The 18755-nt window shown below is 36.5% G+C and overlaps 1 protein-coding gene across 1 annotated transcript; it reads left to right on the forward strand.

Moving 5' to 3' along the window:
• The first annotated feature begins 13354 nt into the window (after positions 1-13354).
• Positions 13355-13999, forward strand: LOC131400600 (coiled-coil domain-containing protein 169-like). Its single transcript, XM_058535311.1, has one exon. The coding sequence runs from the start codon at positions 13355-13357 to the stop codon at positions 13997-13999; it is 645 nt and encodes a 214-aa protein (XP_058391294.1).
• The last annotated feature ends 4756 nt before the right edge of the window (positions 14000-18755 follow it).

The following is an 18755-nucleotide window of genomic DNA, read 5'->3' on the forward strand; positions in this document are numbered from 1 at the left end:
ACAAATGTTTTGTGATCTGCTTTGGGAATATGGTTTCCACCTCAAGGAGCAACATTTTCATGCTTCCAGGGACTGAGAGCCTGCTAGGGAAGGGGAAAGATCCTGTTACAGAATCAATGCATTGTGGAATATCTGCAAAATGAAACACAAGAGACTAGTAATGGTGGTTGCCTTTAGGGGAAGAAACTGGAGAACTCGGAGATAAGGATGGGAAAGAGACCTAATTTTTAGTGTACACCCTTTTATAACTTTGGAATTTTGCTCCATAAGCATATATTAGCTATGCAAAAATATTAATTTTTATATGAGTATGCTGTACAAAACTACAGTATTTTGATCTCAAACCAAATTCCAAATGGATGTAAAATTATCATGTTTCTTTTATTCAAAACTGAGGTATTAAATATATATCCTGGCAATCTGTTAGACTCTGAATCCTACACTGAGAAAAAACTAAAAAGAATTAGTCTGCAATTATATGTTCCTCGTTGATATGATTTTCTTTAAATTATGGAGAAATAGGCAGAAGAAAATTGACCTAAACTATAATGTCCATATACTTCACTAAAGCAACAATTTTAAGGGTAATTGGAAGTCTGAAAAAATGCAATGGCAAAATTTTAATTACATTTTAATATGATATATAATTGATTGACCAGGAGTTCTAAGCACTCTGTGTTATAGATGACAAGAGAAGACCATTATATCCAGGAATAAATAGTTCTCTGCCTTCTTTTAATTTGGATGTAAGGATGATAGAGACCAAATCCCTTGGGATGAAAGAATGCTTTATTGAGAACTCCGTTTCCTCAAAATTTCCACATTACCCCAGTGACTGTAATACCAAATGTCACATGTTCAAAACAAGCATGGAAATGTCCCTCGTCCAAACTGAGCCTCTAGTATGAAGATACACTCCTTTTTTACCTGACCTCTAAGGCCCTTCTGAACGTGAGAATGTCTACCAGCCCTCTGGCCATCCAAGGTAAATGGTCATCATTCTGATGTGTCTTCCCCTGGCAACTCCAGGAAATTGATTTTAATTCCCTTTGATGAACCTCACCCTACCGGCACTTCCTATCACATCTTGCTTCTAATCTCTGAATTCATCTGCACAGGAGGTAAACTGAAGACTAATTTTCAAAAGGTGATGTGAGTATGTTAAATAAAAAAAGAATGTGCTTCTTAACCCCTCTTCTAAATGGGGAAGGAATCAGGCTAAGCTAAATCAGCTAAAACAGGCTACCTACCTACTTGGAGCTATTCAGTATACCTCTGTCCCTCCACTCTCTGTGTTTCTGTTCTGGGTTGAATAACATCCTATCACTTATTATATTTATCTGTAGAAATTTAATCTTTGTTATTCTAAAATTAAAAAGTCATCTCTTCACCCTTACAAAGTCTGTTCCTATCTGCTACCAGCTTAATTGGTTGTGCACGTACACTGATATATTCATCTGCTCAGGCTGCTATAACAAAATACATAGACTGGGTAGTTTCAACATTGACATTTATTTTCTCACAGTTCTGGAGGCTAGAAGTCCCAGATCAAGGAGCCAGCTGATTCGGTTCCTGGTGGGAGCTCTCTTCCTGGCTTGCAGATGGCCACCTTCTTGCTGTGTCCTCACATGGCCTTTCCTCTGTGGCGTGCAGTGAGAGAGAGATCTCTGGTCTCTCTTCCTCTTCTTATAAGGACATCAGTCCTATCAGATTAGGGTCCCACCCTGATAACCTCACTTAACCTTTATTACCTCCTTACAGGCCCTACCTCCAAACACAGTCACACTGGGAGTTAGGGCTTCAACATGTGAATTGAGGGTTGGGGGACCATTCAGGCCCATAACTGGTTTAACATTAAAACAGACTTTCATATTTTAGTAAATTAGCAGGTTATTGGAGATATATGCAGAGGGCACGTATCTACCTACATACATACAAACACTTACAACTGGCCAAGAGGCAAAGCAAACAGATTGTTTCGGAATTGGTGGATATGGTGCATAGAATGCATTTGGGGAAGGAGGAATAAGGATATTAGGGAGGAATGGGAAAAATCAGCTGATAGAATAGAAAAGAAGGAGCAACAGCACCCTATACTGGCAGTCTTTAACCAGCAGAATGTTGAGTTAGTAGGAAAATCTTGCATCAACACAAACCAATTCCACAAGGTCAAATAGGCTGCTTTCAATCCCCAGTCCTCCTAATATCCACCGGGGCAAAGCTCTGCCTGGCAGGCTGGAAGAGGAACATTGGCCTATCCTGTCCCATTCTGATTGCAGGCTCACAGGAGAGTGGCAACTATTTCCCTTTAACTCACTCTCTACAGTATTGTGGGCAAAGAAGTGCTTAAATGCTTTTGATGGTGACAATTATTGAGAAAAATGGAATATAAATGGCTACTGACAAGTCTCATTGTAACAACTTTTATAACCCCATTATTAAGGAGATCAATATCTTCATATTCCTAAATAAGAGGTAATCACATGTCTAAAGCCTCTTCGTCCCTCACTTATTTTGTTAAAATGCTATTCTCATTTATTCTCCATTTTTTCCCCCTGGGTGTGCATTAGTTACTATGGAAACATTGGGATACCATTGTTTGAGCCTCTCAACATTCCCAAATTCTATGAAGTATGAAGCAAATTTATATTAAGGTATTGAGGGAAGGAGCTATTGCTGAGGGTTATAAAGGAATGCAAGACAAACTAAAATGTGTGGCACTGCCAGACAACCACAGGCCTCACTTAGACAGTACCACAGAAGGGATAAGGTTTATCTCATCTGCCCCCTCTGTGTACCAGAATCCTGACTGTAGTTATCAATGAGTTTATCTTAGTCCATTCGTGCTGCTACAACAAAATACCATAAACTGGGGGACTTATAAACAACAAACATTTATTTCTCACAACTCTGGAAGTTGAGAAGTCCAAGATCACGGTGCTATATTCAGTGTGTGTTGAGAAAGTGCTTCCTAGACAGCCGATGCCTTTTCACTGTGCCCTCACATGGCAGAAGGGGCAAGAGAGCTCTCTGGGGTCTCTTTTATAAGGGCACTAATCTTATTCATGACGGCTCCACTCTCACGACCTAAGCACCTCCTAAAGGCCTCATCTCCTAAGATCAGCACCTTGAAGGTTAGGTTTCAACATCTGAGTTTGTGGGTGACACAAACATTCAGTCTGAAGCAGAGGTCTACTAAGTGAAGATGTTTATAACAACATCAACATGGATTCTTTCCTTTTTTCCTGTAATTATCATTTATTTATAAACAATTTGTATTTTGTTTCATTTCCACTTTAAGCCAAGAGTTTTTAAATGAGTCATTTTAAATTTCTAAGTGGCCAGATTTTTTTCTTTGCTATTGTTTTATTGTTAATTTCTTTTTTTTACTTTATTGTGGCAAGAACCTTTGCCCAAATGTGTGTGTGAGTACCTACTATATATCTTGACCACAATGTGCCACATACAACTAAAACTGAATTTATCATCTTCTCTTTTGAACCAGATACTCCTCCATATTCTTTACTTCAATTGTAATACCACATCTACCCAATCACTCAAGCTGGAAATCTGCAAATCACCTTTGCCTCCTCCCTCTCCCATATTCACTAAATTAAATCAATCACAAAGCCCTGCAAACTTTACCTCCTAAAAATTCTTCAAATTTATCCCCTCCTCTATAGCTCTTCTCTGACATTATCTATGAAATAATGCTATGAGAGATAAGGATTAAGCTCACTTATACCACTCCCACCTCCCATCCATCCCTTCCAATATAGTTTTAACGTTATTTTTATTTCCTCTAATGGTTATCTTTTCCACTTTAAATAACATGCATAAACTTATATTTCCTGCTTCATCAACCATAGGTAGCTTCTCCTAACTGCTCACTTTGTAAGATAGACTTTAGTGTCCTATATTTATCTCTACTTCTTCTCACCCTTACCTCCCATCCTATGTCCATTTTGCCACATCTCTATTTTCACACTTGTCCAAGCCATCATCTTATCAAGCCTCCTACCGGGTGTCCCTATTTCCCCTCTTAACTCTCCACACAACAGCCAGAGTGACCTTTTATGAGTATAAATCAATTTCTGCTTCTGTCAATGGCAGACTAACATTTCAGACTAACGATCCCACTGAGAACAACCATAAAAGCTGATCAACACATAAAAAAGTTGGGGGTCACATTGAAAGGCCACCAAGCTAGCAAGGAATTGAGAGGGCAAGATTCTGGAGAATCGAGAGAGAGAGAGAGAGAAAGAAATGGGCCAGACATCTGCCCGACATTTGCCAATTTGAAAGCTGTGGACTGAGGAGCTAAGAACCTGAGTAGAAAACAGTGCAGAAAATAATGGCTGAGAGTCTGAGAAGCTGAGCAGAGATTTCAGAAGTCTCATGGAACTGGGTAGGGGAAAATGGAGTTGGGTGCCCATGAAGGAGGAAGAGCCCTGTAAATACCACAGAATTTCAGCTGAATCCCCCAAAGCGCCATGACTAAGAGTACGAGAGAATGGGAAACAGATCAGCTCTCATAACAACTGAAGCCCAGTCTTAACCTCTAATCAGATTAAGGTGACCTATCCCTACCTTGAGTGTTTGCCAGAGTAAAAAATCAATCCCCTCTGGAGGAAGATAGAATCAGCCAGCACCTCAAATTATCTCTTCAACTTTTTATACACCCAACATTCAATCATTAATAATGAAACATGCAAAAAGGCAACTGCTGACTAAAAATCAGGAGAAAAATAGACAATAGATACAGATCCACAGAAGACCCAGATATTAGAGTTCTCAGACATAGACTTTAGAATAATTGTAATTAATATATTCACAAAATTGAATGACATAATGGATAAATACAGCTATAGAAGATTGGTTACATATAGGAGGATTATATTAAGAAAAATGGGAGTCAGGTTTCTCACTGTTAATCCACTGAGAGGGCCTGGGAGCAGCAACACCCTTGTCTTAGTCAGCTCCGGCTGCTATAGCAAAACGCCATAGACTTGGTGGTTTAAACAACAGATATTTATTTCTCACAGTTCTGAAGGCTGAGAATCTGAGATCAGGGTGCCAGCATGGTCAGGTTCTGGTGAGAAGCCTGTTCTTGGTTTGCAGATAGCTACCTTCTCACTGTAATCTTCCCATGGTGGAGAGAGCTCTGGTCTCTTCCTCTTCTTGGAAGGCCACTAATACCACCACGGGGGTCCTATCCTCATGACCTCATCTAAACCTAATTATCTCCCAATGACCTCATCTCCAAATACCATCACATTGGGGATTAGGGCTTCAACATATGAATTTTGTGGGGGCACAAAAATTCAGTCCATAACAACTCTAATAACAATGATCACAACTAGCACCCAGATCTTGGTTTCTAAATACCATTCTCCACTGAAAGGAACCAGGGCTTTTTGGAGAAAAGGCTAATTCTATGACTGGGGCACAGAAAGTATAAGAGGAGCTTAAAACTTCTTTTTGTCCCTAAAAGTAAAGAAGTGCCCAAAGAATGATGGGGAAATGTCAAAAGGACACAGAAGCCAGCCTAAAAGGGCTCCCACTAAGGGCTAAATTTGAGCATCACAGTAAATAATGATAGTAATAGATTAAAACACATTGAATAAAGTAGGAAGTCATGAGTCCATACTGATATGAATGAATGAATGAGAAATTTGATGAGGAACTGCAGAGTTAGACATATAGATACAGATATAGATATAGTTTCAAAGTACCTGTCTACAAAACACTTACTAATTGCAAAGGGAAAAAGAATAACCTTACAGTGGAGAAGCCTGGAAGACACCACCTTAATGCAATGAAAGAACAAAGCATCACTTCTGTGGTATTCCTGCCAAAAACTCCTCATGAATATAATTATGAGGAAACAGATAAACCTAAGTTGTGGGACATTTTACAAAATAACCGGGCTGTAATCTTCAAGTGTCAAGGTCATGGAAGTAAAGGAAAGACAGAGGAACTGTTGCCAATTGAAAGAAACTAAATAGACATGACAACCAAATGCAATGCTTCCTTCTGAATTGGATTCTTTGGCTATAAAGGACATTATTGGCAAAATTGGCAAAACTTAAATGGTATCTGAGTATTGAATGATAGCGATATATCAATGTTAATTTTCTGATTCGATGCTTATATTGTAGTTTTGTAAGAGAAGGCCCTTTGTTTTTTTAGGGAATATACATGGAAATATTTTGAAATGATAGGGCATCATGTTAGTGACTTACTCATAAAAGGTTCAGGGAAAAAATTTCTTTGTACTGTACTTAAAACTTTTCCATAGGTATGAGATTGTTTTAAGATTTTTTGAAAATGTCTTATGGGGTTTAAAAAACATAATGAACTAAAATTCATGACATTAACAGCACATGACAACACCTCAATTTACAACGGAATAAACTGAGTCAAAGTGTTGAAAGTTCCTTCCATTAAGCAGTGGTAAAAGTACTAATTGCAGGTAAGTTTTAGTCAAGAATACATGTTGTAACTTTTAGGTTAACAATTAGAAGAATAATAGAAGAAGGTATTAATAGTAAACTAAAAGATGGAAAATAGAATAATACAAAACACATCATACTTACTGACCCACTTCCAAAGAACAGAGTATGGGAAGGGAAAAAATAGTAACTTTACAATGGAGACACCCGGCAGACACCACCTTAATCAAGGTTAATATGATCAGTGATAAGTCATGTTGATAGCATGTACCCTCTGATATGATGTGATGAGAAAGGCACTTTGTCTCTGTGGTATTCTGTCTCAAAACCCAATAACCCAATCTAATCATGAGAAAAACATCAGAAAAACCCAAATTGAAGGACAGTCTACAAAATACCTGGCAAATTCTGCTCAAAATTGTTAAGGTAATGAAAAACAAAGACTGAGAAACTGTCACAAATCAGAGGAGACTAAGGAGACAAGACAACTAAATGCAATGTGATACTATGGGATTGCAGTCTGAAGCAGAAAAAGAACGTTAATGGAAAAACTAGTGAAATTCAAATAAAATCTGAAGTTTAGTTAATGATGTGGCAATGTTGGTTTCTTAATTTCAACAAATGATAAGATTAGGGGAAATTGAAATTAGGGGAAATTGAAACTGGGTATATGGGAACTTTCAGTATTATCTTTGCAACTTCTCTGTAAATCTAAAATTATTCCAAAATAAAAAGTTTATTTAAAACAAACTTCATAAATCCAAAAATAGACAAGAAAGGGGAAAAAGGAAACAAAGAACACATATGACAAATGGGAAACAAACAGAAAGATGGCAGATATAAACCTAAATGTATCAATAGTTACATTAGATATAGTTACATTAATGTAACGTAACAATAGTTACATTAAATATAATTTGATTAGTACTCCAATTAAAGAAACAGTCCAACTATATGAAAAAATCAACCATATGCTGCTTTCAAGAGACACATTTTAAATGTAAGGATACAAAATGGTTAAAAATAAATGGCAAAATGACATGTTATGCAAGCAATAACGAAAATAAATCAGGATAATTATATGAATATCAGACAGAAATAGACTTTAAGGGAACCAGCATTATAGAGATAAACAGGGACTTTTCATAATGAGAAAAGATTTGATTAACAGGAAATTATAACAATCTTAAAATTATATATACCTCATAACATCGTCAGAAAATATATAAAGTAAAAGTGACAGAACTAAGAGAAAAAATAAAGAAATGCACAATCAAGTTGGGAGATTTATACACATCTCCCCCAGTAATTGGTAGAAAAAAATCATTAAGCATATAGAAGAGTTGAACAACATGAACAACAAACTTGACCTGACAAATACAGAACACACACACAACACCTGAAGAATACGTATTCTATTCAAGTGTAAATGAAACATTCACCAAAATTGACCATACTATGAGCAATAAAGCTAGTCTTAAAAAATTTCAAAAGACTGAAATCATACAGAGTATGTTATCTGACCACAGTAGAATTAAGCTAGGAATCAATAACAAAAAGATAACAAAAAAAAAAAATCTCAATTTGAAAATTATATAATACACTTCCAAATAACCCAGGGATCAAAGGAGAAAGAAATAATAATGAAAAAATAAGTTGTACAAAAACTTGTGGGATGCCTCTAAAACAGTAATGAAATTTAGAACCTGAAAGGCACATATTAGAAAAGAAGTGTCTTAGCCACGGTTCCCCACAGAAGAACACCAATTGAAACAAGATTTTGGATGCAAATAGTTTATTTTGGAAAATGACATCAAGGAATAGGAGTGGGAGACTTGGATGAGTGGAAAAGGGAAGAAGGGAAAGCCAACCCAAGGGTTTGAGGTTACCAATCTGGTCAACACCATGGCCAAGTGGGGCTCGATCTCAGTGGGGGTCCTCCGAGGGAACAAGTGGAATATGACAGAATTGTCCATTGAAGGAACAGAAGAGGGAAGAACTTATCCACAGACTCACCACCAAGGGGGAGAGTTGTCCAATGGGGAGTTAACACCCTTGCGCTTCCAGGTTACATATGCATCAGAAGAGCTGAGTGAATTCTAGCAAGCATCCCACAAGGTGGCCCCAGAAAAGCCCTAGAACAGAAAGCAAAAGATAAGCACTCCAGCTGAGTGCCTCAGCAACAAAATTTAAAAGTTGGCAGAGATATATGAGGAGAGACATGAGATATGTCTGATAGAATGAAAACAAATGTTAAATACATTTTCAGATCAATGATAGGTGAGAGAATTAATCAAAAGCAGACCCATACTGGGAGAAATGCTAAAGGAAGTTCCTCAAGTGGAAAAGAAATAACACCAGATGGAAATTCAGATCTTCAAGAAGAAAAGAAGCCTATTGAAAATGAAAATATGTAAAGTAAATATTTAAAAATCTATTTTTTATATCCTTAATTCTTTAAAAGTCAATTGACTGTTTAAAGCAAAAATAATAACATGAATTGTGGGGTTTATAATATAGGAAGAAGTCAAATATATGACAACACAAAAGATAAGAAGGAGTGAAAATAGAATTATTGTAGTAATGTTATTATATAATATATGAAGTTGTATAATTTTAATTTAAGTAAACTGTGAATAAATTAAGGATACCTATTGTAATCCCTATAGGAACCACTAAAAAAATTATGCATTTATAGCTAAAGCAAAATATTTCTATTAATTATATTGTATTACTATACTGGTTATAGCTAAAGCCAGGTAGAATGGAATACTAAAATATAATTAATTAATCCAAAAGAAGATAGGAAAGGAGGAAAAAAGAAACAAAAACAGAGGGACAAATAGAAAACAAACAACAAGATAACAGACTTAAAATCAACTATATCAATAATTACATTAACTATAAATACCAATTAAAAAGCAAAGACTGTCAGACTGTATCTAAATAAAGGTAAGACCCAACTATATGATGCTTACAAGAAATATACTTTAAATATAAAGACAGATAAGTTGAAAGCAAAAGGATGAAAAAAGATATCCCATGCAACACTAAGCATAACAAAGATGATGCAGCTCCATTACTATAAGGCACATGCACAATGCACTTCAAGACAAGGAGTGTTACCAGAGATAAGAGATAAAAAAAGGTCATTTCGTAATGATAAGAGTCAATTCATTAAGAAGATATAACAATCCAAAATATAAATGAACTTAATAACAAAACTTTAAAATATATGAGCAAAAATTGACAGAATTAAAAAGACAGACAAATCCACAATCACAGGCAAAGATTTTAATATCCCTCCCTCAGTATTGCTATAAGTACACAAAAAAAATCAGTAAAGCTACGGAGGATTTTAACAACACTATCAACTAACTTGATCTAACTGATTTATATTCATAGAATACTATACCCAACACTCTTTTCTAGAACACACAAAACATTCACCAAGATAGATGATATACTAGGCCATAAAATATGTCAATAAATTTAAAAGACTTAAAATCTTACAAAGTATATTCTCCAACAACAAAGAAATTCAATTAGAAACCAATAATAATAAATTATCTAGAGAATCCTCCAAATGATTGTTTCTGCTTCTAGACAAGATGGATTAACAGTTACTGGATTTACGCTCCCAACCTGAAACAACCAAATAACCTAGACAATACATATATGAAATGGTTGTCAAGACATTGAACATCAGATAAAAAAGTACAATGATCTCTGAGATGTGGAGAACAAATGAGGGTAGCCCTACAATTACTCCATCTTACTGCCTGGAGAGAGTTTCAAGGCTGTGGCACATGAAGGAGGAACCTAGGTTGATGCCAGCAGACTCCCGAAGTTGAGATGGAGCTGAGAGTCCAGGGACAATATGGTGACTAAAGTTCTCAGATTAGAGTACCAGAGAGAAGAAAGCTGCATAGAAAGAGAACCTCAGAGATTTTCGGAGAGTCCTCCTCAAGGATCCATATGAGTACGGACCAGCATATGTGTGTGAGGAAACTACAAGGCTGGGGAAAGAACCATCTAAAAAGATTAGAGGTAACAGTGCCTGGCACTCTCACAAGACTAGGAAAGTTGTCTGTTCTCACCAGCCAGATTGAAAAGCTCAAGATTCATGAGCCATTGGGTAGAATACACAGAAGGGTCATACCTCAGTAGTGTAGAATAATTAGTGCTAGACCAAGCACTACTCCAGTCCCACATAACAAATCCTAAATGCAAGACCCAAAAGGATCAAACTGTTTCTGAGTAATTTAACTGTATCTCAAAACATAATTCAAGAATATTTACAAGAATACAAAAATATGTAGCACTCAACATGGTAAAATTTACAATGTCTGGTATCCAATAAAAAATTACTATGCATGTCTTAAAATTAGATTGTGATGATGGTTGTACAACCCTATGAATATATCAAAAAAATTGAATTGCACAATATATATTAGTGGAATGTATGGTATATGAATTACATTTCCAAAAGGTGTTCCAAAAAATGATTAGGCATGGTAGGACTTCCACAACGGCCCAGCGAGGACCTTGCCAAATCCCCTCCCCCAAAAAGAATGATAAAACTGGATGAAATTGTCAAAACCAACAATTTCAGAACCCTGGAAATTAACCAAAAGCCTACAAAACATTGAAAAGTGTATATATGAGAAAAGCTACTGAACTACAGCAAGAACAGCAGGATCTGTGGTATTTTAACTTGGGACTGCTCTCATGCCCCCAGTTCCAAGGTGCAGTAGCCTTGGGGACTGGAGGACAGGCAGTCTCACAGTAGCTGAAACGGCTGACGCAATTTGAAGCTCTGCAAAAGAGCTCCATGCCCAATAGTGATATCAGGGGCAAATAATCAAGGAAGGCCAGCAACATAGCTACATAAGGCTGTGATACTGGTTAGAGCAAGCAACAGATCAGTCAAAAATTTAAAAAGAAAAGCTGGAAAATGAAATGGCCATAAGGAGCTTTGATAACCTCCCGTATATTTTGGGGGGATCTGGAAGGCTGTGTGCATACACAGTGCTGCACATATGCTCAGGGGAGACCAGAGATGGCCCCAGTTATCTACTCATTCATGGCTGACCTTGAGGCCCTGTACAAGCAGAAAGTGAAAACCAGAGAAGACTTGTAAAACTGCCTGAACTCAGAATGAGTGTACCAACACATGCACAGATTCCCTAGGAAACCTTACCGGCTCAGTGTTTAAGCAAAATCTCTGACCAATAATTAGCTGACCACTAAGCTATAATGACCCAAGGGTGAACCCTAGGTAGCGAGGCTTAAAAATAAGAACAATATTAAAAAAAAAAAAACAGATCAGAGATTCCAGTTGTCACACACTGCAGAGGAAATAGACACTACCTAATTAATCCAAGTAAATCACTAAACAAAACCAAAAATAATAATAATAAAAAAAGAACAAAGGTGCAGCCCATACGGAGAAAAAAAAAAACAGCTTATATAAATTGTCTCTGGGAGGGCCTAGATGATAGATTTAGTACATAAAGATTTCAAATAAGCTATTATAAATATGTCCAAAGAACTAAAGGAAACTATGTTTAAAGAATTAAAGGAATGTATGATGACAACTAATCCCATAGAGATTGTTAAAAAAGAGATACGAATTATAAAAAAGAAATGAATGAAAATTCTGGAGTTAAAATGTACAACAACTGAAACGAAAAATTCACTCAAGCAGCTCAACAGCAGATGTGAACTGATAGAAAAAAAGAATCAATAAACTTAAAGGTAGATCAATAGAGATTATCCAGTCTAAAGAACAGAATGTAAAAAGAATGAAGAAAACTGAAGAACCTCAAAGGCCTGTGAGACACCATCAAAAACACCACATATGCATAACGGGAGTTCCAGAAGAAGAGAGGAGAAAAAAGGGACACAACAAGTATTTGAAGAAATAATAGGTGAAAACTTCTCAAATTTGATTTTAAAAAAACAAACAAACATTAATCTACACATTCAAGAAGCTCAATGAATTTGTGGGAGATCAAAATTGGCCACCCTGAAATATGTCTCTTTATCTTGATTATTTTCTCTGACAGACATTTGACCTCCCCCACCAACTGCCTAAAGGAATTTAACTCTGGGTATGGACAGACTGGCAGGGTCCTTGCTAAGCCCGTTCTTATCAAAGTTCTGTTTACCAAACATTTACATTTGTAAAGGTATCTCCCTCTCCGTACTGGGAAGAGGGGGAGATGGACTTATCTCTGGAAACTCTTATCAGTACGGAAGAAAAGGACTTAAATATACATACTCTTGATTACTGTCATTTCTGTCTCCCTCCTGTCTCCTCCCCCACCCCCAACATCCTCCTTTGTCTTTAGCTGAAGATAGTATTTAAGATGAGAATCTCTGCCATTTTGTTGAGAAACTTAGTTTCCCTGGTTTCTCTCATGTATACATGTTATTAAACTTGGTATTATTTTCTCCTGCTAACCTGTCTTTTAATTATTTGGCCAGGCATAAGAACCTTAAGGGAAAGGGCGGAGGGGGATTCTCCCTCTTCCCCAACAAATTAAAGTAGTCAAACTCAAAGATATTCACAGCTAAAGGATCATAGTCAAACTATTGAAAACCAAAGAGAAAAACTTGAAAACAGCAAGAGGAAAATTACATGTTATATACAAAGAAGCCACAGTAAGATTAACAACTGACTTCTCATCAGAAACAATGGAGACAAGAAGGCAATGTTATGACATATTCAAAGTGCTGGGGGAAGAGAACTGCCAACCAAGAATTCTAGGAGTCAGTTCACCATGGCAACAGCTCATGACAACAATTTCTCCTCCCCAGCTTCTGGGAGTCCCTTCAGGTTTGCCCTAAGCTGTGCTGAGGGGAAGGGCGTGGGAGGTCTCTGACCTGACACTATGGGAGACAAAAGAGGTGATAACTTCGAAGGTATGAGCACTGAATGCCTTAAACTGGAGTTATTGGAAGAAATCCATAAGAAAAACTTAGTAGAACTCTCAATAATTGAAATAAGACAAAACATAGTAGAACTGGAAGCCAAACTCAATACTGACAAGGAAGGCAGTGAATGGAAAATCCGTTATGAGACACAACTTGAACTGAATGATCATTTAGAAAAGCAAATTATTACTCTCAAAGAAAAACTGGAAAAAATCTGTGCAAATCCTTCAGATAGACTATCTTCCATTCGTGTCTATGAAAGAATGCCAGTGGAATCCTTAATTACATTACTTACACAGCTGGAAAAAGAAAAAAGGATTCTTGAAAATCAAGTGAAAGACTGTGCACTTAGACTGGAACAAGAATCAAAGGCTTACCACAGGGCCATTGATGAACGCCGTATATACCTAGCTAAAATGTCTCAGGTCTCTGGCTCACACCAAGTTTCTAAAAGGCAACAGATGGATCAACTGCATAGAATGAAAGATAATCTAGTGAAAATCGGAAGACATAATCCAGGTAATCAGAAGTTAGTAAATGCCAAGAAAGAACCAGCAAAAAAGATTACAAGATCAAACCATCTTCCAAAACTCAACCCATGATTCCAGAACTGAGTGAATTTCTATTTCTTCCCTTTTTTCATCTGTAATATTCAACTTGTGAAGTTAATCTTCAAGACATTTTTCAGGGAATGAAATAGATAAGAAAGAGCTATTAAACCTCTTTAGCTCCTCTTCCAGAAGTTTGTTCCTTTGTCTGCATGAAAGTAATTTTCTTAGTAACTTAGTTTAGACTCAAAAATAACTTTAGAAAGTAATTTTAGTGACCTAAAATATCCAATAGCAGTGTTTGTGATTCTTAAAATATCCTAGGAGGGGCCGGCCTGGTGGCTTAGCAGTTAAGTGCACGCGCTCTGCTGCTGGCGGCCGGGGTTCAGATCCCGGGCACACACCGACGCACCGCTTCTCTGGCCATGCTGAGGCCGTGTCCCACATACAGCAACTAGAAGGATGTGCATCTATGACATACAACTATCTACTGGGGCTTTGGGGGAGAAAAGGAGGAGGATTGGCAATAGATGTTAGCTCAGAGCCGGTCTTCCTCAGCAAAAAGAGGAGGATTAGCCTGGATGTTAGCTCAGGGCTGATCTTCCTCAAAAAAAAAAAATATCCTAGGAAACCTGAGATTTGTCATCATTACACTTGCTTTTAATAAAATATCCATGATCTGCTCTCATAGTAATTTTGCTATTATATTTGGTTTCTAGTTGGCTGTTAGCTAAAAATGTGAGTTCATCAAAACTTTTTGCTATTTTAGGCTATATCATGTTCATTTTTTGAAAACCTAAGGTTTAAACAAAACTGCAAATCAAATGCATTTTAAACTTGAACTTGAAATTTCATGGTATTGTGGAAACAGCCTTCAATCAGGAATTAGCTTGGTTATAGTCTCCACTCTGCCATGAACTTATGAGATCTTGGGAAAGTCCCTTCACCTCATTTTTACTTCCCATGCCTGTAAAATGACTGAGACAAACTATGCAACTTCTAAGGTTTCTTACCATTCTAGAAAACCAATACTCATCCAACTACAAGTTCCTGCCACTTAGCACATGGTGATTTAAGTCATTTTGTAATGTTTACTAATTTATAGTGATGGCCTAGTTTTTTGGACCAAACTTTGCAAGTGTCCACCATACTCAAGTCTGGAAGTGGAGATAGATAGAATGAGGATAGGATAAGCGTTCTTTTAAGGCATTTAAAAAATTTATTGGGGCTGGCCCCGTGGCTTGGCGGTTAGGTGCACGTGCTCCGCTGCTGGAGGCCTGGGTTCGGATCCCGGGCGCGCACCGACGCACCGCTTCTCCGGCCATGCTGAGGCCATGTCCCACATACAGCAACTGGAAGGATGTGCAGCTATGACCTACAACTATCTACTGGGGCTTTGGGGGAAAAATAAATAAATAAATAAATAAAATCTTTAAAAACAAAAATTATTGAACTCTTCCATTCACATTTAGACTATTTTCTTAAGGGTCACATAGGTCTGGAACATACATATAATTAATTTGCCCAACTTAATAAGTGAAATTATTGGACTTCAAATTTCCAGAAATCATCCAGTGGTAAGTATAGTTTCTAGCTAATGGTGTTCTCACCCTATATCTGGCATTAAAACCTAAATTCTATTCAGTATTACCGGTAATGAATACCAAATGCATTTCTATAACTGTCTCTATAGATATTCACTTTATTTCTTTAAGGAAGAATGCATAAATTTTATATAGCCACATAATTTTATATGACTTTAAAATGTAATGCAGTGAAATATAAAGTAACTTCCTATAAATTACTCTACATTGGAGTTGTTTGGAGATATTTTCCCCTGTTCTTAATCAAGCTAACTACACATATTAGCTATCATGACCCATATTATTAAACAAATACTATATTTTTATGTTTTATACCATCTTTCTCAGCATTAGCAGCAAATTGATCATTTGAATATTAGTAATAAATATAATCATCACAGATCATCACTGAAGAATAAACAAGTTTGTTTCTCTCATACAGAGGAAAGCTGTTGTAGGGATTGGACTGAGGAACAGATAAAATTATCTCAATCATTGCAATGGTATATTAATTGAACATTTTATCATGGGGACTCTATCACGTTTAAGTGTTAGTTCTGTAGGAGCTACTTTGGAATACTTCCAGTAGTATAAAAAACAAATGGAAGACTCTCTAAGATCTGTGTTCTCATATGTTTTGCCACTTCTAAGCTTCTGACTTTGAGTAAATCACTTTTCATTGCCTCACTTTCATCATTTGTAGAGTCGGGAATATTTACCCTAACTATTGCCTTGGGACTGCTGTGCAGGTCAAGGATACTTAGTAAACATTTATTTATTTACTTCTTTGTACCTTATTTCCCTCTAAAAATAGGGAAGGGTGTGAGTTAGCTTTTACTAAATGTAGAGGTATAAAAACAACACTCATCTTTATAAAAGATGAAAATAAAAGTTAGTTTTGCAAGAACTCGTGGCTAAGAAAAACTCTAACTTTAAGCTTTCTAGCAGCCAGTACAAAGAAGGAATAAGTCACAAAGCTCTCATATATTTTTTTTTGTGTGTGGAAGGAATATACAAGTAGAGAAAAAGCTTTACCTAGTTCTAAGCTCGGAAGATAACTTGTCATGTAAGGTTTTACAAGAAAACGCAATTATTTATTGCAATAATCAGAGCAAAAATGATAGTTTGAGGTCCTTTTTTAATACTGAAATATGTATTAATATCATTATTTTTTAAGTTCAGAATTCATAAAGCAAAAAAATCAGTAAAACAATATTTAATATATTTCAAATTTTAAAATGTCTAAATGTATTACAAAATATCAGAAATACTATTTATAAAAACAAATGCTGCTAAAATCAAGAGGACAAATAATAACAAGTGCTGGCAAGGATGTGAAGAAACTGGAACCCTCATGCACTGCTGGTGGGAATGTAAAATTATGCAGCCACTTTGGAAAATAGGCTGTCAGTTCCTCAATAGGTTAAACATAGAGTTATCATATGATCCAGCAATTCCACTCTATGTATAGCCAGGAGAAATGGAAATCTACATCCACATAAAAATTTGTACATGGATGTTTATAGCACCATTATTCATAACAGCCAAAAAGTGGAAACAAGCCAAATGTCCATCAACTGATGAATGGATAAACAAAATGTAACATATCCAAACAATGGAATATTTTTTTAATTTAATTTTTTTATTGATGTCATAATAGTTTGTAACATTGTGAGATTCCAGTTGTACATTATTATTTGTCAGTCACCATATAAATGTGCCCCTTCACCCCTTGTCCCCACCCCTCAACCCCCTTCCACCTGGTAACCACCAAAGTGTTCTCTCTGTCTGTGTGTTAGTTTATCTTCCACATATAAGTGAAGTCATACAGTGTTTGTCTTTCTCTGTCTGGCTTATTTCACTTAATGTAATACCCTCCAGGTCCATCCATGTTGTTGCAAATGGGACGATTTTATCTTTTTTTATGGCTGAGTAGTATTCTGTGGTATATATATATACCACATCTTCTTTATCCAATCATGTGTTAATGGACACTTGGGTTGCTTCCACTTTTTGGCTATAGTGAATAATACTGCAATGAACATAGGGGTGCATAAGCCTCTTTGGTTTCAAACAATGGAATATTATTCAACAACAAAAAGAAATGAAGTACTGATATATGTTATGATGTGGATGAACCTTGAAGATAATATTCTAAGTGAAAGAAGCCAGTCACAAAATACCACATATTGTATAATTCCATTTATATAAAATGTCCAAAATAGGCAAATCCATAGAGACAGAAAGTAGATCAGTAGGTGCCAGGGGCTGGTGGAACCAGGGTGAGGGTTGATGATGGGGAGTGACTGCAAAGGGTACAGGGTTTCTTTTTGGTGTGATGAAAATGTTCTAAAATTGATTGCTATGGTTGCACAAATCTGTGAATACAGTAATAACCACTGAACTGTACACTTTAAATGGGTTAATCATATGTTATATGATTTATATCTCAATAATGCTATTAAAAAATAATTCTATATCTAACAAAATAACCCTTAAAAAGTGAAGGCCCCAGGGGCCGGCCCGGTGGCGCAAGTGGTTAAGTGCGCGCGCTCCGCTGCGGCGGCCCGGGGTTCGCTGGTTCGGATCCCGGGCGCGCACCGACGCACTGCTTGGCAAGCCATGCTGTGGCGGCGTCCCATATAAAGTGGAGGAAGATGGGCATAGATGTTAGCCCAGGGCCGTCTTCCTCAGCAAAAAAAGAGGAGGATTGGCGAATGTTAGCACAGGGCTGATCTCCTCACAAAAAAAAAAAAAAAAAAAAAAAAAAAAAAAAAAAAAAGTGAAGGCCCCACAAAAGAAGACATTCTTTAAAAAAAACAAAGCCTAAGAGAACTAATTGCTATCAGACCCACCTTATAAATAATTTTAAAAGGAAGTTCATCAGGCTGACAAGAAATTGTAACTTGAATCTACACAAAGAAATAGAGTACCAGTAAAGATAATTACATAGGAAAACATAAAATACAATATAAATGTAGTTTTCTTTCCTTCTCATAACTGACTTAAAATGCATCTGCATAAGACAATAATTATTAAAATATTGTTGGGTGTAGAATATATAAAGATGTAATGTATGTGATAAAAATAGCACAAAGGAGAGGAGAGGAAAGGGAGCTATATTGGAGCAGTTTCTGTATACTACTGGAAATAAGTTAGCATTAATGTGAAGTATGCTGTTTTAAGTTAGGTTGTATATTGTAATCCCCAGAGCAACCACTAAGAAA

This window comes from Diceros bicornis, chromosome X (genome assembly GCF_020826845.1).
Source record: "Diceros bicornis minor isolate mBicDic1 chromosome X, mDicBic1.mat.cur, whole genome shotgun sequence".
Classification (NCBI taxonomy): Eukaryota; Metazoa; Chordata; class Mammalia; order Perissodactyla; family Rhinocerotidae; genus Diceros; species Diceros bicornis.

Coding starts and splice junctions, on each gene's coding strand:
- LOC131400600 (XM_058535311.1), top strand. CDS start 13,355: ATGGGAGACAAAAGAGGTGATAACTTCGAAGGTATGAGCACTGAATGC.